We start from the raw sequence: 27,500 nt of genomic DNA, 5'->3' as shown, positions 1-27,500 counted from the left end.
TACATAAAAACACATAACATTTCCCTTTATATGAACCAATAACCAGACATTTAGAACCTGAAGAGAGGTTTGTGAACACGATCTTATTGTCCCTGTATTACTTTTATTTAATCTCTACTTTCCCAGCTGAATTGCAGCTATTTTGTGCATCTGCTTCGTTGCCAACTGTATCAGTTTTGTTGCTTTTCTTTGGTATGACATGCATTCTTGATAGTCATGGTACACATTATATGGCCTTTGCAATTTCACTTGAACTTCTTTCAATATGGATGACAAGAATTCCACATAATAGTAATACAACATAAATATTTCCAATATTAATAAAACTTTATGTATTCTTCAGTAGCATTTCCTTTTTTTCCCCCAGATTTCTTCTGTTCTTTTTTTCTATGATAACAACATACAAAGCTTTTTTCACCTCTTCTTTTACTTCTTAGCATTAATTTTCTTCAAACACAAGATTTGTTAATTCACATATAAACTACTAAATATTTTATTTGTGTTGCTTCTTAAGGTCATCCAAATACTTCTGTATTCATGTGGCCAACATGAGCCATATGATATTATTTTCTCTGGTGCCATTTTGAATGATCTGGTAATTTAACTAAATTGCTCTTGTTATACTTCTTAACCCAGGACAGATCTGTAAAGAATTTCAGGGGTAATAGGGTAATATCCATAGAGTCCTTTTCTTCTTCAAATCCCTGTACTATTCACCTGTTTTTCATCTTAAGTATTTTTTTTTCATATGTAGCACCACATAAATTGTTATGTTGAAATTCTAGAAATTCTAGTAAAATAAATTTGCCATGTTTCTTTTTTACCTCAGAAAACACCTTTATCTTTTATTAGTTGTTCTAGCTCTCTTTACAACTAAGAAGACATTTAAGAAAATGAATATTGCCTGTGTTCCTCATTGAAGCATAGTAACTATTGTATCCTATTACTCTGGGAAATCTGGAAGTAACAACCAGGTGACCTTTCTGTGGGGAGGGGAAGATACTCCATTAAGCCCTCCTGGGTGAAACACTACTGCAACTTTGAAATGTAATAAGGCAATATGATTATAGAAAAAAAACCCAGCAAATGGACTAAGTCTAAATTTTAAAAAAAATTCAAAACTTCGGGTATTTTTCTGAATTTCCAAGATATTCAGTAGTATTTAATTGCTTCAATAATTAAATATTTTTCAAATTAGATTATGATGTATGTGTTGACATAATCCTTTTCATGTTTTAGGAAATATGTTGATATAAGAATTTCAGTTTAAATTTTAAAATGTATTTCAGTGAAATAATATTAATTTCTGTGCACCCTGTTTTGCCAAATTCAGATAGTATTGTTTTCAATTCGTTTGAGCAGCAAAATAATTGACAATTTACTTGCATGGTCTACACAAGTGAGCTTCCGAAATGCTTCAATAAATTGGGAACTAATAAGAAGTTACAAATCAATGACTTCACTCAGAGCCTGATGAGATCAGAATATGAAAGCTTTACCTTGTTTATTTATTTCCATTTTAAGATGATAGAAAAATACAATTTTCATTTTTCTGCTTAACATTAATTTAAATGGAAAACAAATTCAGCCGACCATGGAGCAATGGAAGATCACAAATGGAATAGTTTCTCACTTTAAAACACAAAATAAGTGGCTATACTTTTTCAAGTCTTTTAAGAAAGTCATATTTAAAGTATTTTTTATGTAAACTGCCCAAAGTAGTGTGAGATACACACACAGAATTGTTTGTAATTCTCTTAATTCAACAAGCATTTCACTTGTTTACTTATTTAATTCACTGCAGAAGAAAGAAATCATGATGAATAACCAAGAAAAATTCCTCAGAACTTCCATACTGAAATATTTTTTTCTTTTGCTGAATGTTAAATCCAACATTTTGTTTCTCAGTGAGGTATCTATTTCCAATATCCTGAGGAATGCAGCACATGTCAGTTGTGTGGAACAATAATGTAGCAAGAATAGGACCGGGAAGTTGAAAGATCCTTAGATATGTTGTCAAGTTGCAGTTCTTGGCATATTGGATATATTTTAAAGATGGGTACTCAGATAAAAGGAATAAAAATCAATGACATATTTTTACTTTTTGCAGTGAGACTACTGCTTTTCTGTTTTCACTGGCATCCATCCTACTATCTGGGACACAGATAACACCTCTTTTAATTTAAAAGTGTTTGATATAAGTCATGAAAAATTTTGTTGAGTATCTGCTAACTGGGAAGCATTGAATATATGGTCAGCTGTGCAAAAGAAACAAAGCTGGAATATAGATGCATAATCATATGCTGCTCTTCATGACATTAGATAAATATTTGCAGGGTTATTTGTCTAGATGTTGCTTCTGCTAGTGTGCAGCATGGCTTGTGCACCATTGAAACCAGTTTCTTGTAGATTAACAAGGCTATTAAAGCAGCTTTGACCATTTGATCTACTCCAGAACATTTCAATGCCACTACAACTTAATAAGGGAAAGCAACGACAATTAAGCTTCATTGGTTTTCCAAAGAAGTGTTTCAATTGTGTAAGCACACCCTACTCACTTGCCATTTAATGCTGCTACTCCAACAGTGCTTCTGGCAATTGACATACTTGCCACAAATGTCCACTGCTGACTTTGAGGGTCCCACCTCTCAACTGTGTTCAAATAACTCCAACCATCATGTCCTCCCACTGCATAAATAGGCCCTTCAAGCACTGTAACTCCTAAAATGGAGGAGAAAGTGAGAGAAGATAAGAGTATGTTTCCTCTATGAGCAATAAAAAATAAAAAAAAATTCTAAAATGCAACCAACAAATGAACTTATATATTCAAGATTAAAATGGAAATACCAATTTGAGATTTGATTAATTAAGAATCAACAAACAGGAATAAAATTAATGTCACTCCACATGGCTGTATGAATAACAGGTCTTGTCAAACAAACTTAATTTTATTTCTTGAGAAGAGTGTTTGCTTCAGAGAATAACCTGTCAATGATGTGATCCTCTTAGATTTCTGTATTCCCTTTAGTTTCTCATAACATTCTGATCATGAATTAACTCTTCTGAATAGCAGTAAAGCACATAATAAAGTAGAGACTGGATACCTGATAGATCTCTGATTATTGTCAGCCTAAGGGGGATTTCATTGAATGGAATTGCTTCTAAAGGGGTTGAAGCCTGGTTTTGCATCATTTCTGGCAATTATGGAGAAGAAAATAAACAATTCTTCACTAGCAGAAAGATTGATGGACTGGTATGGAATCAAAAAACACATTTGAAGGCTTAAGCAAGTAATTAGACAGAAATTCAAGCTGCTTCCTCAGTTTCACTCTATCAAAAAAAAACCCACCAAACAAAAACACACCTTCACAGAAAAATAAGGTTGGATATATAAGCATTGTTTTATCTACTGAAAAAAACCAAAATGTAACGTGTAAAAACTGAAGTCAAACATATTTCAATAAGAAACCATTTTTTGACTGTGAGTGGTTTGAATTACCCTGTCAAAGGAATTGAGGAATTCTCTATCTCACAGTCTCTTCAGTAAAGCTTAAAAGGCTCTGGAAGATAAGTTATAGCTAAGCACCATTTGTTACAAGACAGTGAGCTCAGTAATCCCATTCTATGATCCTAAATGACCATTGCTCTGAAAAATCTGAGGCTAAATTCAGTCCCATTTCTAAGTCAATGTCTTTTGTTTTTTCTCACTCAATTTCACAAAATTTGAACTCATCAAAAAGTCAGAAAACAATAGATCATTGAAGTTTCAGAAGATGACTTTGTTTTTTTCTTGCAGAAAAGTCTAGCAGTATTTTAAACAATGTGACATTCCCACTTTCTGTGTAATAATGTTTTGTTCTATTTTAGAAAAGTAATTCATTAAAAGCTTATTTTATTTTAAAACTATATTTATCAATGAGTTTGAATATGTTTCATCTAAGAATTCATAGAAAGTATTTCTGCACTTTGGGTGTTGATTTTTGTTTGTCAATATTTTTTAACTAAAAAAAGAAAATAATTCAAAAACCCTACTAACCCTTAGAAAAATTTTCCTCCAAATGAAGGTTGAATCTTTTGTTTTCCTATAGAACTTTTTCTTTTTCTATAGAACTCATTCTCCAATTATTTTACTTGCCTTGCTTAGAAATTCAGATGTGTCAGCGGTCACATAAAAATTATGAGATTATATGCTAATATATATAGTTTGGTGGTGGTTTTTTGTTTATTAATATTTTAAAATATTAGATATTTAAAAATATTCTTATATACTGAATAAAGAGGTTTACATTGTAAAAAAAATATTTACAATGATTTTTTATAAAAACATGGTTCTCCTAAGCTTTTTAATTTATATACTCTTCATTAAATACAAAGTTAAATAGAAAATCAAGTTATTTTCTGGATAAAAAGTGAATCATATTCAAAGGAAGTTCAGAGAGGTAAACATTTTTATACACCTACATGTACACGTAAGTGGTGCGGACACAAACATGCAAACCCTCTCTCACCTTCACACATAAACAGTGTTGTATTGTTATGCAGTGTATTTGCATTGTTCTATTGTTATGCAGTGAATTTCACAAGGCATCTATGATGCACATAAAGACTCATCTCATCAGTTTTGCAATTTATAGCTTTTACTTCGTCAGATAACTTATTTGCACTTTCACTAGAATATAGTTTTCCTCAATTACTCTTTTTATCTCACTCAGTATTTACATTTTTTTTCAAGTCCTTCATAGTTGGGCTTTGCTCTCATCTATTTCCTGCTGGAAATTAAGCCAGTACAATTATTTAATTCACTTTTTGTGGGAAATTTGATTTCCCCTTAATCAAAGTACCATTCTTCTTGCATTTTCAGGGATTTTTACTTTTTTTTTTTTTTTTAAATGACATTGAAAATGGATAAGCTCATTTCATTAATATAATGTTACTTTCTCTTGGTATTTCTTGTTACAAAGAGAGAAAAGTAACATTAAGTAATTCATCTTTATACAGATAATAGTTTTTAATGGCTTCTCTGTTCTTCTCATCAGAACTTTTCTGAGTTTATAAAATGCAGATAGAAACCTGTGAGATGCACAGTTCCTTCTGATTTTTTTTCCCCATTGCAGAAACCAATATACTCCCCTCAGTATTTTCTGGTGCCCTTTTGTGGAAACTGCTGCACAAACTGTTGCATCTGCTGGGTTGTAACCCTGTTACCTTTGTTTAGACCCATTCTATCTATGAAACTCCATATTTGATTCTTTTGTTTTCTAAGAAACCAGGTTGGTAATGTTCTAAGCTACACAGAAGTATTTTCTTTCCCCATTAGACAGTGCTTGAATCATATGTTTAAACATATTCTAATGAGTATTAATGATAATGTAATCATCTTATATACTTATTTACATCAGTAAATATATAAATACACATTATATATTAGAGAGACTGTGTCCTATATGAAGAATTCAATATTCAAGCATTGAATTCAAGCATTTGAATTCATTCTAAGCTTAGATGCCAGAATGTCTATGTGATTTTTATATCACACATATGAACTAAAGGGTATTCCCAAAGGTGTTGCTTGTAGCCTCCTCATCACACAAGATGGAATGCAGTACAACTCTTCTCTGACTGAAATTACTGAACAGTCCATGATAACAGCAAATGGCAACACCATAATCAAAATCTTAAGGGACACATTCCCGAAGATCACAAAGGAAAATATTTTCCAGTAAAATTGATGAAGCAAGACTATTCTCCTTTCTGAATGTTCCGGGTCATTTGTTTTAATAGAAGAAAAAATTCAATTCATTGTAAGTAGTCTGTGTTGAAATGTCAGAGTTCCAATGCTATTAGCACACTGTAGGATTCCTCCTCCTTAAAGAGCAGAGGTACTGAACTCTATATACCTTTTATTTTTTTTTAATGGTGCAGCCAATTTTTGCTTGGTCTCTTGAGATAAGATCTTTCATATTTTTGTAGTTAAGAGACTGAACAATGTGTTAGAAGATCAGAGTTCATTTCAACTTCATGAGACAGGTTTTTGTGTTCACTGTGTATCCTAGAGTATACTGATATCAGAATACATAATTTTGTTTCCTGTCATCTCTGTCCATAAGATAACAAATGCCCACTTAGATTTACAGTCAGAATGTAGATATTGAAAAAGCCCATGAATGGGCTTTTCTTGTTTCTAAATGAGAAAATAACTATTTCCAGCTGACACTTGAACTCTTATTTGTCTTTAAGCAAATTGCACAAAAGAATAACACTGTTGGCTCTTTCATGAGAATTTACTAAGAAATGGGAAAGGACAGAAGGCCCTCATATATTTTCTTCCTGTACGTCATCTTCAAAAATTTGGTAAAACCAGTTTAAGGCACAAGAAAAGAAAAAAATCCTCTTGGATTTAATTTTTCACATGATACTAGTGCTTTCTTGTTTTCTGACAACAGAAATAATAGATTCAGAAAGGGAGTATTTTACTGTAAGAGAATTACATTAAATAACAAAAATTATCATTTATCTGAACAAAGAAACTTAAAATTGGTGGAATCAGATCTTACTTTTTTAATTTGTAAAAAATAATAATTCTGGCACTGAGGGAGTAATTTGTTCTACCATCTTTTGATGGATTACTTTCATTTACCTGACACTGTGAATGGTTTGTCTTTCTTAGTTCTCATACAGTTGCAGAGCTGAACCAGCTATGAACATCCCTTTTAAGAAAGGAAGCAACTTTTTTTCTTAAGATATGTTTTCAGCAATTTCTTGAGTAGTTAAGTGCAGTAAATACAGTGAAGAGAAACCTTAATGTTTTCCTGAACAAAGAAAGTACCTGGAAAATAATTATTCTAAGCATTTTGATGTAGGAATTTATAAAAGCAAACAGTATTCTTTCTAAACTAAATGAGATCTAAAAAATTAATTGTCTAGTTTGCAATGGAGGCATATTCCTTTTGATTGCCTTCACAAAGCTATGCAGCAAAAACCCTATTATGCCTAATTAGATGCTCAATCTGTACAGTTCAAATTATTTATACTTGAAGACTGGAATGGGATTTTAAATTGCTTTTCTGCAATGTTACAAAATAAAGGAGCACTGCCTATAATATTTTTAATTCTGCCATTCCTGATCTGACTGATGGACCTAATTTTACAGAGTAAAATTTTTAAAAGTGTAATTTTTTATTAAAAAAATTGTGAATATCATTTCATACTGACATTTGGATACAAAATGTCAAAGAAAAAATTATCTGTGGTGCTAGATTTACTGTAGTCTCTGCATTTTGATATTTGTAGAGATGTGAAATTTTATCTGGCAAGGATATATGTGTATCCAACAACTTTAAATAAGGACATTACCTTTCAAGAAGATAACAGACATAGACTATATCATGACCTTGAAGGTGAGAAGAAAAATCAGTGGTTTGTATCCAAGTGTTTCATATCCAAGTATGAAACTTGATCAAATAACATCCATACTTTATTCTACCCTTTTAAGATATGCAATTATTTAGTGTCCAGGTAGAAGCACATTTTTAACAATCTATTTTCTCACCCATATCCACAGAAGCATATTAATACAAATTTATATTAATTGTAACTAATATTGCTAATATTTCCTTACTCTGTTATTTCCCTCTTTAAGTCTTAAACTTTAGTTTAAGACATTCTTCCATAGTTGTGGTATCAAAGAAAGTAAAGTCCAATTTGATTTAAATTATGCATCATTAATTAAATTATTAATTAAATCTTATATTTAGTTCTCAAAGCCATAATATTAACTGAGTGGGAATAACAAATACTGTTCTTTGGATGCTGCATATAGAACTGCCATAGGCCAATCTTAGAATTTAGTGTTTCAATAATTGGACAATTGGACCTGACCTACCTTCCTTAGAGAATATTCAGTGACTCAATGTTAAAATACCTATTCCTATGTAAATTCACCGGTATAAAGGTTGATGTAAAGAATTATAGCAATATCACTGTCCTCTTGGGCCAGAAGATATAACACTAACTTGCTAATATAATGCAAATTTATAGAAGCAAAATCTGCCTGTCGACCCTTTATTTACATTGTGTTTTGTAGATAAGACATTAGGTTCTCAACTGTGCCACACTATTATCCAGAGAACATGACTCAGAAATTATTATAAATGTTGCTGTTATGATTTGTAACTCTTTATTGAACTGGGTCACAATCTACTATTTAGAAAAGGTTCAAAGTACAAGGAAAAGGTACTTAATAACTCAAAAAAAAAAAAATCCCTCTAATGTTCCCCATGATTAAGAGAAAAATCCAAAGCAGAAATCTAATATACATGCAAATCAGTATTCCAGAGAAAACACTTTAAAACATTAAGCCCTTATTTTAACCCACAGTGAAATCAGTTATTTTTCCTGAGATTTCAAGTGGAAAATCACAATAATTTAACTACATAGAGGCACATAGTACTGGTCAATATTGCTTAAAAGAAAGATTCTCAATCCAATTTCTTAACAGCTGCTTCTGGGGTATCTTCTATATCAGAAGATTGCTGTGCTCTGGTAAGCCAGTCTGTTGTGGAACTCTTCCACTCAATGCTTAGCTTGAGATAGGTCTTGGCATTTTTTTTTTTTTTTGGGTTTTTTAGGTTTTAGGGTTTTCTGTGCATAGAAATCACCACATAAAGATGGAGAACACACATCTTAACTATGGCATTGGTTTTATGTGGTGCTGATGTACCCAGAAAGTTTTACCATTGCAGGAAAATAAGATATTTACAATATAGATCTCAAATTGAACTTTTAGGGGACATGAATCTTTTTCAGCTGACCACAGCTGATCAAAATGATATTCCATACTGTATGGCATCATGCTCTGGAAATCTGGAGTATCACTGCCCAGCTCAGTAGAATTTGGTCAGTATCATACATGTGACAGAATAAAGTGCTATAATATTTTCAGTTGTCTGCATGCTCTAAGAAACTACTATCTGTAAAAGTTTCCTTTATCCAGCTGTTTGGCACTGTAACAAGCATTATGCAAATATATTATTATATCATTCAAAAACTCTTTTATTTATAAATAATTGCTCCACAATATTGGGAAATTAATTAGTCTCAAATAATTACAGTTTTATCATCTTAATAGGGTATGACCTAGTCTGTTAGTTTCAATACTAATTCAATTGTCTTCATTTTACTAACATTTCTTTCTTCCTGACTTTTGTCAACGGTCTCCAGGTTCATATATGGCCTGACATCCAGAATGGAGTCTCAGATTCTCATGCATCTGTCTCTGAAGCTGTGTGCTTTTTAATCTCCACAGAGTGGTTTCTTTTACATACAGACAACATACAAATAATCTGGATTCATTACGCTGTAAAATTAAAAAAAAAAAAAAATCCAGACATATTAAAAATCCCTACTTATTTTTCTGTTGTATGTAAATGGAAGATGTAAATTTGCCATTTTTGGTTCCTTAGTAGCCCAAGAATGGTGGTACATAAAAAGAAGAATCTATCATGCAAGATAGCAGAAAAAGAAGAACAAAGATACCTTTTATCTTCTATATTTTTATAGTTTACTTTACAGCTATCATGGATTGGAGTATTAAGATTATATCAAGCATTTATTTATATTCCTAGTCTATTTTAATGGTTTCTACTCCTCTGAAATGCTTTCTGAGAGATTGTAACTCCACAGACAAACATGTATTTATTAGGGCTGAAGCAACTTTCTAAAATAACAGCATTGCTTAACTGCCACAGCAGAAGTTATTTAAATGGTAGATTAAAGTTCAGCTAACACTGACTTCAAAATTATCTTTCAAACTAGGTCTAAAGAGTGGTATAATTCATCATTAGATTTTTGGTGTTGAGTAAGCAACAATCTGTGCTATATTATGCTTCATGAAAGAGGTAAAACTCAGACAGCCTGTACAGTTAATAGTTTTGGTACTTTGCTGTGTATCTGTTCTACTCTGCTCATGAATTCTACAGTTTATGCTTTCCTGGTGGAACTGTTTTAAGGAATCTGTTAGTAGCATTCATTCTTCAAAAGCTTTATTTCCTAACAAATTTCATTTGACACAAAATAAATTAGAGGTGATTGCTTTCCATATTCATCTCATGAAATACATCTTTAATAAACACAATTTTTATTGTAATGACCTGTTCATTATAAATTTATAGTATCAAATATGTGTTACCTATTTGTTTCTCCTTCACTTGTTTCAGTGCAATCTAATAGTAGCTTTGATATTGTGGATCTATCAAGGTTTCTAGTATCTGATATTTTTTCTGATATTGCACTGCAGGCTTATTTTAAAAAACTATTGAAATGTTACAAATTTATTGTCAGAAATTATTTGCTTCACCAAGGGAGAGCAATGGGATTAAAAATATCTGCTTCATGTCAATATTTATAAAGAGAAATGTTATACAGAATATTTTTTTCAATTTACTGCTTTATGAAGGAATAATTTCACCAGAAATTACTAAACTGACAGTTCCATTGATGCTACATTGTTACTGCTAGCCCTTTAAGATATTATGCTAGCTTTATTTAAATAGAAGTGTTCATAAAAATATACTGTATCTTTTTTTTGTTTAGTTTTGTATCTTCAATAGTTTCTCAAAAATCACTATTCTTGACATCTCTCAAATCATACTCACATATAGGCATAAATACCCAATAAAACTTCTTTGGCTTTTTAAAAGTGCCAGTGTAACTGAAATATAAGGGTTTTTTGCATTACCAGATTCTCAGTTTCCAGTCTACTCAATAGTATGTGTTGTACCTTAAGAACCAGTTCCCAAGTGACAAATAATTTAATTTTAAACATGCTACAATTCTTATTCCTATGGAAATCAGACTATGCCACCACAGTTGCTCTACTTCATTGTACATATACCTACTTAGGCTGCTGAATCCTACACAAATTCATAGCTCTCTAAAACTGTGGAGTTGTATGTATGCTCTAAGCTTTCACACAATGTAAAATTATTTGATGAACAATAATTTCTTTTGAAAATACAAACATTACTTGTCAAGCATTTCACTAATTTTGAATGTACAGGCTGATAATAAATAATTTATATGCCTAGATTTTTCTATTTTTATATTATTTTTATTACTTATATTTATACATGTATTTTACTTATGAGATTTACTATGTAGTAAGAATACTGATAATTCAGTTTATGCACAATCTTTCCCTCTATTAGTATTTGCCATTACTACTTGAAAGGTACAGAGGCATCCCTGTATTTTTCCCAAGGAAATTTTTTTCCCTTCACTCTGGCTCATAAGTTGGACTCTAGAGCAGAAAGCATGAAAGCTGAAAACCAAGCTGGATCTAAGAAGCACAGTGGATATATTTCCCTTTCAGTGAAATATAGAAATTGGCTTTCATGCAAATCCATAGTGCAATTTGATATTTTGTCAGCAACATCTGAGATATTCTGGGATATTTAATCTTGTTACTCCCTAACTACATGTATTTATTCTCTTTTCACTTCTGAGTTTTGAACTTAATCTTTTAGATATTAATTCCTGCACATACCAGTTTAATGACAACCACATTATAAGGAAGTATTCACTCTCATTTCAAGCATAGCACTCAGGTCCTTTAAAATGCATTTACATTACATAGATAGTTTCTTCAGAACAATAGGTTGAAGCCTAATTCACTGTATAAACTAAGAACTGAAAATTCATTAGGTCTTCTATGACCATTCAATCTGGGTAGAGTGAATTGTATCTACCCTAGGCTTATATCCTATGTAAATAAATCTAAGGACTTCCCATCAGCTATTAATATTTTTATAGCATTTTCACTCAGATACTTATAACTGGCAAGATTCTCTCTTCCAAGAGCGGAGGAGGAAAAATATGTAACTTGCCTCCACTCTAAGCTGTATAGGATTTTACAAGGTAAAACCATGTCCTGTCAGCCTCATTCCCATGCTGATCGTCTTGCAAATGGGTGTTTGACTATGGATAGTGAGATCAGTATGTTTTCAAAGCCAAAACAGGACCTAAAATAGAAACTTAGACACACTTTACATAGTTGATCAAAAGAACAAGACAATTTAGAACACTTACCTGAAAAAAATCTGCTGTTCACCCTGAATTATACTGGAAGCCTAATTTTCTTACTCTGGCACTTAAAATGCTTATTTTGTAAAGACAAGCCAAGTACCAATTTTTTTAGCTTTTTGGTTTGTTTGGTTTTTTTTAATCACAGTTTCACTGGATTTGATATCTAAAATTCTAGTCTATCATTAGTTCCATATTTCCTTTATCTCTCCTCTTCTACATAGACTATTAAGTTCAGCATAGAAATCAAAAAAGTGTATACAGAGTTGCTTCATAAAACTGCTGAATTTATAAACCAGAATCTGTTTTACATTTTTCACATCTTTGCTCTTTCAGTCTCTTTCTTCCTTTCCTATATGGATTTTGATTTAGTCTTCATGTTTGTCAGGTTTCACCTTTCCCATATTTCATTTTTGCCTTTCACCACTTTTCTGGTGTCTTATTGCTCTTTCATATTCCATTCTGTTTTATGGACTATTCAACAGGGATATTAGAATCCCTATTACTTTAAATAATAGTTTTGGATCTCACAGTCTGCCCTTTCTATTTTGTACTTTAGCACCATTTATTTCAAACACTGCCATTAAAAGAGCTTTCACTCATCTTCAATTGGCAGATTTGAAACTGCCTAACATATGACTTCCTACACTATGGATTTTCACTACAAGGCCTGTCAAGTTTTATTTCCTCATTTCTACATGTATCAACTTCTATACATATGCTTCTATTGAAGATTATATGAATACAGGTTAAAGTGAATTGTATTAGCTGGTTGTGGCCTTATTTACAATGGGGTACATCTGACAATTTTTTTGCTCTTTCAACAAAAAGACATTCATGTAAAGGATGGCTGCTTATTTCTATCCTGTATACAAAACCCAATTCAAACTGGCCTAGCATTATTACTACATTATTATATGGATATAACATAGTTTAGAAAACAAATAATAAAAAAAAAGGTGTATTACTTCAGATTAACTTTTGTTACAAAAGGCATTTACTAAAATAACTTCATGGGATATTAAAAAAAACTAAAATTAAAAAGCAATTAAATTCTATTAACTAAGATTCTCAGGTAATAATCTGATTGGTACATAATTCCAGATAAAGAACACCTTTCTAATGCTTCCCAAATGACTGCATTTAATTATCCCAATTTAGACTTTTCTCATTTTACCTGTTGTTCACAAAAAGCCTGAATTACTTCAATACAAAGTTTAAAAATTATTTTATAGTAAGAAAAACCACGCCTCAAATGATCAAATGTCTAGTTTGTTTATTTTTTCCTAGTAGAGAAAGCATACCACTTTTTCTCCAGTCAACATTCCTCAACTTAAACTACAATGGTATTTTTTAAATCTGTTGATCAAAATAATCTGTAAAATTATAGTCCAGAATTATTTTTTTCACTGATTATCAAAGGTTTTTAATCAGAGATTCATCTCTTTTGTCACGGAGACAAATATTTTCTCTATTCAGCATACTCTAATGCTGTATTACTACTTTCCTGTAGTTATAGCTGAAGTCATTGCATTTTTACCACCCTGGGGAACAGCACTGATTCTGTAAAATTCTCGAACAGATGAGACATGATGTATTTATGCATGTAATTAATGTATTTTCTCATGAAATTTCTAATTTACAATTAAATTTAAACTTAGGAAACAATTTTAAATCAGTGAGCTATTCAGTGCCATGATGCCATCTGATATAGTTTCCCATCGCTATTTTTTATTGTAAGACTTGTTTAACAGCAACAGTACATATGCATATTGCTAGTGTCCAATGACATGAGTGAAGGGCAGGAAAGCATGGTCATCTTGTGAGGTATATGATGCAATAGTACAACAAAGAACTTGCTGATTGCAGCTCAGGGGAATAGACACGATAACATCGAGTGTTGCATGAGTCAACCCAAGAAAGCAGTGGGAGTAGCCACAAAACCACTGCTGAAATGCAAAGAGAAAATTTATTTCCTGTTTATTACCGTCCTAACCAGTGGACACCAAAGCAACACTCAGGTAGAGACACACAAACAGGAACACAATCCCAGCAGGTGGCTGGGCTGCTCTTTGCACCTATTTGTCAAGCACCCACACATGCATAGCTTACCAGTGTGCTGGGATTTCCTCTGGGCCTTTTATGACCTCTCTCCCAAAACAGGGAGCTCAAACATGTCCATAAGCCTCTCCAAACACCTATGTTGTCTCTATTCTCAAATAAGAGATAAACAGCAGTAGGCATTATATGTATATATATATGGAGTTCCCACACTGTTTTTCTCCAGGCCTTGGCATTCCAGGCTGCAAAGTCACTTGAGCAAATCTGCCATCGTCCTTGCCATTCTCCTGCTTTTAACACTTTCATCCCTACATGTATCTGTAAGAGTCTGAGATGTTAATGGTTAATGAGTCAAACATTTGCCCATTTGTGGAGGTGCTAGGGTGCTTTGCTAGGCCAGGGTTTGCACCCCACAAGGTGCACCCTCCCAAGAGAGAAGAGGTGACTTTTTGGGTGGATGATGGTGAAGCCTCCAGCCCGCATAAATCAGAGGGGGTGACCACCCAGCACTGGAGGCCAATAAGAAGGAGACCTCGTGGAGGCAGGATAATTCTTTTTATCATGTTGCAAAGCCCAGTTATTGTTACTGGTCAGAATGCTACCAGAGCTTAAAAGTACTGAGTTTTCCAGTAAAAGTTACAAAACAAAGAATATGTGGTATATTTAAAAAATATTTTTTTCTTACCTAAGCCATGTCTATGTGTTGACATGGGTGGTAACACAGTCCAAGCCTTGGTCTTTGGATTGTAACATTCAACAGTGTTTAATGTCTTTAAACCATCCCGGCCTCCAATGACAAACAGCTTGTCATCAATGACAGCAACACCAAACTGAAGCCTCCTGCCATTCATTACTCCAGCCTGAATCCATATGTTTGTTCTGAGATCGTACTTTTCAATAGTTGTAGCTCCTGATGAGACATAAAAGCAGAATACAAATATCAAAATTATAGATTCATTTAAATTAATGCTCAAGAGAATAACCTAATAATTCATCTGAAATGTAACCAGCACTTTATTTTAACATACGCATAACAGTGCTTCACTTTCAAAGTTTAAACATCTTACAGGAAAAAAAATATCAACATAATTATGAAGCTTTACTCTTTGGAACAAACCCTTTGGATTATAATAAAATGTTATAATTCCATGGAAAATAATTCTATTAGGATTCATTCATTATGTGGAATCAAAAAGCAACGAACCAAGTTCAAACAAACATAAAAGCAATATTTTTGTTAATTGGACTAAAAAAGGCATAATTTAAATTCAATTTGTATGTAAGTGTAGCAGAGGAGCAATAATGTACACTATAACTGGATGTATTAAATTCCCTTCCAGTTTTATTAAGCCACAAGATATATGAACCAAATTTTGCATTCAATTTAGAGAGACATCTTTTTGATCCTAGTTTAAAATAAACAGCTGTAAATTCATTAATACTTAGATTTGAAAGAACAAAATATACAGTTTATTTGATACTGTTTCTTGGAGGTGCTGCAGGGCACATTATAATGATGCATATTCATAAAGTTGTAATCTTTTATATGTTGGATCTATTTGTCAAAAGCCAGAACTGTAGCTCATGAATTCTGTAAAGTTGTTTACTTCAATTCTAAAATGTACAGTTTAAAAGTTTTCTCATACAATTTCAGAAAATTGTACTTTCATAACAGTCTGAATCATGCTCAGCTACATATTTTATAATATTGGCTAAGTCTGAGTTGCTACTATATTTTATTATATTACATACTGAGAACATAATCCAGGAGTTCCTGGACTGCTTAAATTCTGTTTATCCAATAAGGTGCCTTGATAATTTCTAATGATGATGATGATGAGGATGAGGATGATGATGATGATAGAATAATATAATACAAGCAATAAAAAATGGGAATGAGAATAATGACAACAATCACCAACACAAAGTGAAATAGGTGTCAGTCCTATAATGTCATTGTTATCAGGAACATGAATGTAATACATTCTAGACTACAATTCAGACAAGAAAAGAAGGCCTCTTAAATAGCAGTAATTATTTTGATTGCAAGGACTCTGCAATAGCAACATTTAAAATAGAAAAATCTTTGAAGAAAAAGGTGGTGGAATAATTGAAAGGTATCATCAGTAGAGACTTTATGATACCTTTAATTGCAGATCATTGAGAATTTATTTTTCTAATATTTAGACTGTTCTTCATTCCCATGATTATGGTCAAATATTCACTCAGCTTAGACACTAAAAGATAATAAACTTCTACTTTTCCTAGGAAGAAAACTGGGTATTTCTGACAAAGGAATAGGTTTCTGTTCATTAGCTCAAATGTTTTGGTCTTGAAAGTAAAAGGATTTTCTGCATCTAGGAGAGGAGGAAAAAATCTTGATACCAATAGGATTTTACAAGACAAATTAGTTTAGCTATTGGAGAGTCAGGTGCCTGGTGTATAAAACATCAATACCATATTGCAATATTGATTTTTTTTGTCTATCATATATTTTCTAGCTTGATTATATTTGCATATAATACTCTTAAAAGGAAAGTATTATTACAATGCCAAATGTTGATATCACAAGTTTGCTCTGAAACAGAATAAAAGCAGAAGCTCTAAAGTATCCAGGGATGCATCAAATGCAGCACAAACAACAATGCTATTGCTTTATCTTGATGACACCTTTGAGCTATTTTTGCTAAAATCTCCTGTCACTAAGTGGACTAGAAAACATCTGTTTTCCCATTTCTTTAAGAGTATTAATTCCATACAACAAAAATGTCATTTTTACATTCTCTCACAGCCCTTTCTGCTAATTCTACATTGAGCTTAAAGATTTGACTTATGGTAAGGCTACTGGAGCTAAGAAATTAGTAAGCATTAAGGTTTTGGGGATGTTTCTTGGTAATCTGCTTTAGCATTTAAGCAACTGATTATATTTCATGACTTTGTTCTGTCTTTGCCAGAAGTCTAAGTGAATCATAGAATTGTAGAATTGCAGAATCATTTAGGTTGGAAAAGACCTTTAAAATCATTCACCCTTTAACCCAGCACTGTCAAATCCTGTACTAAACACCAAGTGCCACATCTACATAACTTTTAAATACCTCCAGGGATGGGGAATCCATCACTCCCTTGGGAAATTCCAATAAACTTGATAACACTTCCAGTGAAGCAATTTTTCTTCATATCCAATGTAAACCTCCTCTGGTGCAATTTAAGGCCATTTCCTTTTGTCCTATCACTTGTTACTCGGGATAAGAGACTGACACCCACCTTGCTACAACCTCCTTTCAAGATGTTGTAAAGAGTGATAAGCTCTTCCTTGAGCCTTCTATTTTTCCAGGCTAAAGCATCTCAGCTCCTCACGAGTCCATACCCTTCACCAGCTCCACTGCCCTTCTCTGGACACACTCTGGGAGCTCAATCATTCTTGCAGTGAGGAACCCAGAACTGGACACAGGATTTGAGGTGTGACCTCACCAGTGCCGAGCACAGTGAATTGTTAATCAATAGTTACATTGCAGGATGATGAGTCTCTGCTGCCAGATCTGGAAGGAACACAGAGTGCCCCATATGGAACTACCAGAGAGCGAGATAGAACCCTATCCCCACTCACTTTCATCACTTCTAAGGTGAAATCAATATCCAGGTTTTCAAACCAGCATGTTGTGGTGCAGAGGAGGAACAGTCACTCACCCAGACTCTGGCTTCAGTGACTAGCAAAAATTGTCTCACATGACAGCTGAGATAAGAAAGTCATCTCCTCTCTGCCATAACTAGTGGATGGCAGTCAGCAGAGCCAACTCCTAACTGAAGCAACTTCCCAACTGTGAAAACTCAACAAAATGAGCTGTGTTGGTTAATACTGCCTGCCCCAGTCTGTACAGGCTGTGAAAGGATGTCTTAACAATGTCAGAAATCTGTAGACAGGGACTTTTGTCTAATCCCCATGAAAAAAACAGAGTAATTTGATTACATGTTTCAGAAAATCAGAAAATTCAATTTCCCAAGAACATGATGATGGAAGGAAACAATTGGAAAGTGACTGGTATATATATTTATGGAATTTGTAGATACAGGCTTAATGTGAAGATATGAATAAAATAAATAAAGGAAAAATTCATTATTCATTTTGAGCTGAAGCATATCTGCTGATTATGCAGAGATAGATACATTTTCCAACAAAACAAAACAGATGGAATACCAGAGAATAAATAACACACATATAGATCCAAATAAAAATACTGACTATATTAAGAAGTACATTAAATTATATTTTAAAATTTATTCTATTATTGTTTCCTTCTCTGATGTATCACTAGTGATTTTTGAGTGGTCTAATGGTAAAGTGAAATAAATTACTTATTAGACTGTCTTTAAGATAGTGGGTATGAAACTGTAAAGATGAACAAATACACAGAATATTGAAGATTTTACTATAAAAGTACTACACACCCAGAAAATTCCACTATACACACACACATGCGCAAACTCCTATTTGTCAGACAGACAGAGCTCTAGAACTGACTAATTTCAGGATGTAGCACTGAAGAGAGAGTATATGAAAAAGACATAGTGAGGTGAAGCAGAATCAATTTAGTAGTTATTTGCATGATAAAGAAAAGTTTTTAGTAAAATTAAAAAACTATTCCATGACTGTGAGAGCACAAATAATTTCTGGTAAGAACATAATGTTTCTTAATGTTCTGGGTACATGTCAGCCTTTTTTTTTTCCTAACTTAAATTCTACTTAGGATCCAGCTGGGCATTGGATGAAATTAGTTCTGTGTATTGTGCATATGGGCATTATAAACCCTTATTAATAAAGGTCTATGATGTAATGGGAGACCTACAGAGAGAAAACTTCAGAAATGAAATGTCATAGATGATCAAGGTAATTTTGCATTAATGTCCAACTGCTGCTGACAATTCCCCTGTGTATGCACAGGGATGAAAATTATCCTACCTCCCCATGTTTCTGATGAAGCTAAGATACTAGCTCTTACAATTTCACCTTTATCTACAGATCATTACACAACTGCACTAAATACAAATTTCTATTTCTTTGTTTTTGTTGCCATTTTTAAGCACATGAATTTGTGAAGCTGTTTTGGTAAAACCCTTCAAATGATTCTCTAATTATCTTCTCTTAAATTTTTTCTATTTCTAAAATTAAGCATATTTCAGTTCCTTGCTAATGACTTATCAATCAAGATTTTTGTAGAAACCTGATTGACATTGTCACATTTTTTGCATTGTTGGTGACTAATAATACAGCAAGTCATTGAATTAAAAAGAATATTTAGATAGCAATATTATTTGCAAGCCAATATTTTAATTCAAATGCAGAAATACCTAGAAACCTGTCCTTCAAAGATATTTTTATGTATTTTTGAACAAGCTGATACTGGCTACATGAAGTAATGAAGATTGTCTGAGACTATGAATGTAACATATTTATTTTGGTTAGGTATATTGCAGGATTTTTCATAAAAACAAAGTGAAAATTGCTTCAGAAGCAGATGAAAATCCCAAACCTATCCCCCTTGCCCAACTATCTTCGTGTTCGGTGTAAATATTTACACATAAAATACCTTTTTTTTCCCCTTATTGGTAGAATGATTCAGTATTTAAACCCATGGAGAAGGCTAGGCTATATTTATCATCAGAAAATTTCTATGATTTTCCCCTGTAAGACTTTCTGCTGATTTTGCTATTACTAAAGCTGTTGCTGACATGCACTCTGATAATTTTGTTCAAGATTTAGAGATGCTGCTGTGAGTAGGCGCAAAATGATGACCTTGATCTAGTGATCTGCAACATTACGTTTTGAACGGAAAAGATGGTGACTCAAGTGGAACGAACGTGACCTAAGGAGGTTACTGATGCAGATACTGAAGAGATTATTTTGGTAAAGAAACAGCTATACAGAAAATGGTAGCATAGGGTAGCAGTTCATTGCTCTATAATAAGAGTGCTATAAATTCCTTTAAGCACTCCAAAAATGTATAACACATACACAAAAAGAATCTTACTTTTTTTTAGTGAAAAACATGTATTAAAATGTTTGATTTTCTATATCGTGATATAAGATAAAAATCAGAGAACCTCTAGGAATTTTTAATTATTCTATATGAGCAGAAATCTCTAAAACCAATACAAGTTTTTCCCACAAATCCTTCTATTTCTGAGTGTAACAGAACTGACAGGTTTTCAACAGTGATTTTAGTAAATGTCTTTGATGTTGTGCACTTTGTTTTACAATATAGTGTTATGTGCTATTACATAAAACATTCATATTTTATATTTTTATGTAGTCTAAAACTTACAAAATTTCCTTTCGTTATTGATTTATGTCATGCAGTATGATAGTCTACCTTTGCTCAGCAATAAACTCATGCCTCTTTTAAAACAGTTCTGTTCCCACTGAAAATTGTGCAAATAATGTATTAACAATAAAAACAAAAGTTCCACTTGTGGACGAATTCAAATTCTAGGGTAACTACATATTCTGCACCCATTGGAGCTCCAACCAGTGGAAGGTAGGTGATGGTGACCTACACAAGCTGTGTATCTGTGTTTGTATGTCTATGTACATGTGTGTCTGCACCTAGAACCTTGAGGGATTTGGTCAAGAAGAATTTTAAATATGTAAATTAATATTTTGCATGTACTTAGTACTGCAGTTTATCTACAGCATAATTGATATTTATTCTAAACACATGGTTCATCTGACTGGGAGTTCATTATGTACCATAATAAATCAATAAGCTTCTTTGATTTGGTTAAATAATGTGAACTGAGTAGTTTGGTGCTGAAACAGTACCAATTTCCCATAACTCCCAGCCTTCTTCATTATTTTTCATTACAGATCTAGAGATGCTCATCCATACCGCTTAGCCTTTAGCTCACTTCCTGGGAGATTCTGTTTTGCTGCAATTTCTTCCCTCTAAGGTAAACCTGCTGCATAGGGTGCTATTCCTAACCTTTACAGGTGTGACCCAGATAATTCTGATTGGATTCTATATGGTGCCATATGTAGTTTAAAAAGATAATTTTTATTTTGTTCTCCAGTTCAGAGTATTAAAAATAAGGTGAAAGCTCTACTGAGGATTACTTGGATGTTCTTGACAATAGAGACTTTTGGAACCAAATTTCCTAGAATTCGGCAAGGTGATTTTTGAGGTGGCTGAAGGTGTAACATAGAGCTGGAGGAGTAAACTGGGTGATGCCACCATTTTTCAAGCCTTATCCACACCAGCGATTGAGAGTGGTCCCAGATCTGAACTATTTACAGAACAAGAGTCAGAATTTATAGTGATTTAATCTAAAGCCAACAACAGTAGTGACAACCATTAATGAAAATTCAGTGATCAGGGTGCAGAAATTGGCTAGTGTAAAGAAAAAGATGAGATTTCTGATAATACAGAAATTCTTTAAATTATCCATTTGCCAGGCATGTGTCTTCTTTAGTTTACACACAAGGATGGGGTTTTTTGTGTGGGTTTTTTGAGGTTTTTTGGTTGATTGGTTGGGTTTTTTTTTTGGTTTTTCCATTTGTTGGGTTTTTTGGGTTTGTTTGTATTCTAATAAGTGATATCTGCACTGTAAATATCAGACAATAGAGTAAATTGCAGGGAAGTAATTAGGGATAATAATCCCTAATTTCTTGGGATAATAATCCCCCCTACAAACCCATGATGCACAACCCTCTTGCACTGTCTGCATAACCCCATAGTTTGTATCAACATGTGTGAATTCCAGGGCAACAGATTGACAAGGTAAGAAGCTTGTGGGATTATAAAATTTATCTTGTGTGTGATAACTTTGGCTCTTCTCTCACATTTGAAGCCGTGGAAGCTTCAGAATAGGTCACCTCAGGATCTTCTTTTTGTTTCCAACTATAACTGAATCAGCAGTTTCAGACTGCTGAAAAAAAAGCCAGAATTTTTTTTCACACTGATAAAAAGCCAGAAATTTAATGATATAAAACTAGTACTGAAAAAATACCAGATGGTGTTAAAATATGTGTTTTTTTTTTTTTTTTTTCTATTCTGAAATGCACTGCTAAATCAAAGTACTTAAACTGCTAATTAGCCTATCAGACTGAATGTTTTGGAACATATTGGAAATCATAGTAGTGAAAAGAAGGAAGTAATCATGTTCATACATATAAGAACTGGACAAGAAGAGAACTTTAGTGTGATTTATACATTTAATTATCTCATTAGTGATTAGACAATGTATTTTATATTCATCTGGTGAAGTAATTAGCCAGGCTTTACTTTAACTCTACAATTACATTAACATGTTGCAGAGTCAAGGAACAGTTGAGGAAGGGACCTCTGGAGGTCATCTCTTCTCTGGGCTGAGCAGTCCCAAATCTCTCAGCTTTTCTTCACATAAGAGAGAGGCTCCAGTCCTTTCATCACCTGCCTGAGATGTTCTTAAAGGACTGACCAATGTTTCCAGTGAGATCTGACCAGAGTGAGGAAGATGTAAGCAATTTGATGACTGAAAAGAGAATGGATAGAGGGGTAGTTAAACCTAAAATAGTGGCATTTTGCCCATATTTTTCTCCGATAACTACCTAGGAAAAGACTGTTTCCTTATTCTTGATGAGCCCCGGTTCCCAAAGAGATGCACTGCATTGTCTTCGTAGTCAGGTATGTAAAGTGACCTCTCATGGTACTACCTGTCAGGGAGGAAATCCACTGGAACATCTCTCACTTCTGCAGTGAGTATTGAGGCCAATCTTTTTTGGTGCCTTAAAGAGAAACCAAAAGCAAATGAAAACAGGGAAAAATAATCCCTGCATATCTTCCCCTTTGGTAGCAGCACATGCTTTAAAATACCCATGCAAGGTCTGCCAGGGAGCCAATAGTGGATGGAGAGGGTGGCTGCTCTGTACCGCTTCCTCTGCTCCCTACATCTGTAACCAAGGATCAAATCTACATGTGCAATTTTGCTGTTTCCAAATATCTGAACAATTGTTAGGCAGATGTTTGGGGCAAAATGATCCCAGGCACTTTTCTGCCAAGCTGCTGTCCAGCTCAAATTACACTAGTTCCTATCAGGAACAAGAACAGGCACAGGACTTTGTTCTTCCCCATGCTGAACTTCATGAGGTTACTTCCTGTTGTTTCATTAATTATGCTTTCTCTCTGCAGGAGGTTTTGTTGCTAGCTAAAATAAGATATATATATATATATATATATGTTTCTTAAAACAGTTAATTTTGTTTTCTGTTTTTTATTGTGTGAATCAAACTAAAAATAAGACTCTTTATATCTATATATGTTTGATATATTCAATAATGAACTCTTGGGCTATATTAAAAAGTATGAATTTCTGCAAAAGATAAATAATTCTCCCCAAATCCATTGTCTGGTTTTCTGTTTTAAAAAGTAGTAGATTTTTTTTTTTTTTTCACAGCTGAATTATATCTTTTCTATTTAAGGAATAGTCAATTTCAATGCATATTTGCAATACAGACATTAAAAATGTTACGTATTCATTCTGCATAGCCTGCCGGCCACTTACTCTGGTATTCTAATTTTCTCAAGAAAACCCACCATGATGATATTGCTATGCTATTTTGATTACTCCAAGAGTATATTCTCTGTGTTACTGTTTTTGTTTATATATTCCATTATCATTTTTCTGTTGAGTCTTCTAGAAAGCATGAAAAAGGAAAACAGCCATGGGTACAGTGTTGACCTAAAGCTAATGGAATGGTACTTTTTTATTATTGCATTTTAGATCTAAGGTAAATTGTTTTCCCTTTCCAGTGTCTTCCATATCTAGCAAGAGAATGTCTGGGAAAACACTGAATTTTGCCAACACACATTTTTATGTTTAAAAAAAACACTTTAAATGGGTCTGTGTTTTGAAAAATGAATTCCAAAAAATATAAAGAACAGTGAAATATATTACATGCAACTGAGCAAACACAAAATTATAGACTCATTTTGATTGGGAAGGATTGCCAACCTTTAACCCAGTACTGCTGAGTCAACCACAAAACCTTGTCTCTCTGTGCTGCATCTACGTAACTTTCAAATACCTCCAGGGATGGAGATTCAACCACTTCCCTAGGCAGTTTGTTCCAATGCTTAACAACTCTTTCATTGGAAAAACTTTTCCTAATACCCAATCAAAGCATCCCCTGGTGAAATTTGGTCTCATTTTCTTTCTTTATATTACTTGTTATTAGGGAAAGGACACTGACTCTCATCTTGCACAAATTCTTTTCACATAGTGGTACAGAGTGATAATACCTCTCCAGAGCCTCCTTTTCTTCAGCCTAAATAACCCCAGTGCCCTTTGCTGTTCCTTCACATCTATCTCAGTAAAATTACTCACTTCTGACACTTGAAAATGACATAGACTGCTACTTAAATAGAGCAGACAAGATTTCAGAGAAAAACTGTAGGTGTCTAAATAAAAAGTGGTATACTGACAGCTGCTTGGAATGTCAGAGGCACAATTCATTGTGCTTATTGTCCTCCTAAGGTATTTTAAGGCTATGACTACATGATTCTTAAAGATAACACATGCCTTCATGGAAAACACAGGTGAAAACAAATTAGCACCAAAGGCAGAAGACATTCAGAGGAGTGGTAAAGACATATATGTCATGTTATCAATAAAAAGAGTAAGATTGCAAGAAGGACCATGAAATTCTCACTTCTCAGTTCTTTTCTGAACATCTATTTATGCAATAGGTAACAATAGCATGTTTGTTTGTGCTCCTGCTTGACAGGTGCTGCTTCTGGAGTCAGACCAGGGCTGATATAGGCACATACATAATTATATGTGCATACTTACAAAGTATGCATATTTATAAAAAACTTTTCAAGAAGCACATCAGACAGAAATGTTCAGTAATAAAAAATTTTGACTTTTCTTTCTTTTAAAGGAAAATATCTCCACAAGTAGATGTTGCTGTTTGTATATTCTACAAATACAGGACTAAGCACATACATTCTCAAAATTAAACAGTTACTGTAAATTGTATATTTAGAATGAAAATGCAAGCAAGATGAAGATTTTACTCAAGATAGTTTTGTCCATCAAATGGATAGATAATGAATGAGGTCAAACATTTTATGTATGTGAAGACAAATGGTTCATAGCAATTTTTACAACTTGCAAAATGCCATATAATAATCTTGATAGATTTCGCTTTCTTTTTTTTTTTTTTATTACTTTTTAACAAATATCTACTAAACTGAAGAGGAAGAAGACAGATTCAAGTCGCAGACAACTCAGACACATATCTCAAGAAGACAGAACTACCTAAGAGGAAAAACATTCCCTATTTTTGGCCTTTTTATCAGTATTTACAATAGGTTTTTGAATATTTCTTTCAGCATTTGAAAAAAATATGCCTATATGAGAATGAAAAATATAAATTTAAAATAAAGTTTAAATAAAATCTGCTTTGAGAAACGTCTTGCTAGAAATAAAATGAAATAAAACAAAAAACTAAATCAAAACAAAAAATCCCAGAAACACAAGGACATCTCCAAAATTCACTAGAACAAAAGTAACTTTATGTAGCTATGCTAGATGGCATGAGTGTGAAATAATTATATATATATATATGTAATAAACCACATTTGATAAATGGTATTTGTGAAGCAAAGAGGATTATTGAAATTATTTAAAATACATTAAAGAAAAGGAAAAATATGCAACATGAATGTATAAGTAAGAATGACTGGAGGCCTCAACTGCATATTTCAAAAGGTTAATTTTTTAAATATTTCTGTGGCAATAGAAGAGATCTTTCTAAAAGTGTCTATACAACAATAAAATTATTTTAATATTGCATGATACAGCTTAATAATGAATATTACCTGTTTACCAGTAGAGTACTTTTGGCAGCAGGTTTTATATCAAGTCATAAGATTAATGAAAAGCATATATAGAATATCAGTGCTTCAGTAAGTTGACGATTCCATCACTTTTTAAAATGACCTGCCACATTTTTATGGAAGAGTTCATGTTCATGCAACTTTTCATTTCTTTTTTTCCTTTGTATTTACTTAAAGACTGGGATTCAGTAAACAAATAACTAATCTAGGACCTTGAGAAACTAGTCTAGGGCTACTCCAGAAGTAATATATAGCAGTGGTTTTGGATCATGGTTACTGTAACACCTTTTGTTTTCTTTTTCTGCAAGTTCTCATTTTCCTTTATTATTTTAACTGCTACCTAGTGAGACAGGCTAGAAAACCTCAGGAGAAATTAATCAGTATTCTGACATCATTACAACACTGCCTGATTACTGATACCAGTCTCCACTTACTGCATATTTTCCTGCTCATAATCCATAGCATGTTTCTATCTAACATAGACCATATACATCATGTTCTACCACTTGGCTTCTGCTCTATATTTGGGATCCCAGGATGCCTGCAGGAAGTCAGAGCTTAATCATTCCTAAAAATTGCTGTATGTCCAGTCTTGCAATTACTCATTTATTTCAGTTAATCATCCTCCTCTAGGTGTGGATTTCTGTATACTATTAGATTATTAAATACTGCTAATCCAAATTAGAGAAGTCATTGTGATGCTATTAATGGGTAAAGTGAATGGAACATTGTCAGAACTACACACCCACAACACATTAATGCATCCCATTCCATTAATGCACATATGCTGAGAAAATGTGTTTCTTATATGTGCCTTTAAAATTAAATTAATAAATGAGCAAAGGTGTGTGGAAACAGAGATTAAAATTCTTTTAGTTTGTATAGGAAATTAAAATTACAGATTCATCTAACTTTGATACTTTCCTCTCTATCCATTTAGTACTATGGTACATTAATTTCTCACATCAGGCAAAATTCCAATTGCTGATTTCTGGAGTTTAATTATCACTTCATTTTTTATGGAAAGGAAGATAATTATAGAAGAGATTTCAAAACAAACTTAGCATGCTAGGCTACTCTTTATGTGATGTGCCATACAACCTTCAAATGCTCTCATAATATTTGCACTTAGCCACTATTTTATATGCTGGTTAATAAACTGCTAATTTGTTTAGCTCATCCAATTATTTGCAACGGTTTCACATTTGGTAACAAACATCAAGAAGTATTAAAAATACATCATTGTGAATTTCAACTACCCATAACAGTCTTTCAGTGAAGAAGGTTGTGGGGGAAGAAATAAATTACTAATTCTTTAGGAGCAATAATACAATATCAGCACCATCTCCCACCCCAGGCTTTCTTTATGAACTCAGTGACTCTTCAAAACAGGCAAACTGCACTCGGGTCTCCTGAATGGACGTGTGGAAACAAGACTCACTGCACATAAAAGCTAGTCAAGAACACAGCAGGATAACAAGAGGGATG

The 27,500-nt window shown here is 33.1% G+C and overlaps 1 protein-coding gene across 1 annotated transcript in view; it reads right to left on the bottom strand.

The window, feature by feature from the left end:
* The window catches only part of KLHL1 (kelch like family member 1), a 197,657-nt gene that overhangs the window by 35,150 nt on the left and 135,007 nt on the right, over positions 1 to 27,500 (bottom strand). Inside the window, exons 7-8 of the mRNA XM_021548042.4 lie at positions 14,825 to 15,049; positions 2,559 to 2,721 (exon numbers count right to left, since the gene is read on the bottom strand). Coding sequence (XP_021403717.3) covers positions 2,559 to 2,721; positions 14,825 to 15,049 — 388 coding nt within the window. The remainder of the gene's footprint in view (positions 1 to 2,558; positions 2,722 to 14,824; positions 15,050 to 27,500) is intronic.

This window comes from Lonchura striata, chromosome 1 (assembly GCF_050655825.1).
Source record: "Lonchura striata isolate lonStrDom1 chromosome 1, ASM5065582v1, whole genome shotgun sequence".
NCBI classification, from domain to species: Eukaryota; Metazoa; Chordata; class Aves; order Passeriformes; family Estrildidae; genus Lonchura; species Lonchura striata.
Note: the sequence above shows the minus strand (reverse complement) of the source record. Positions and strands in the feature narration are given on the sequence as shown.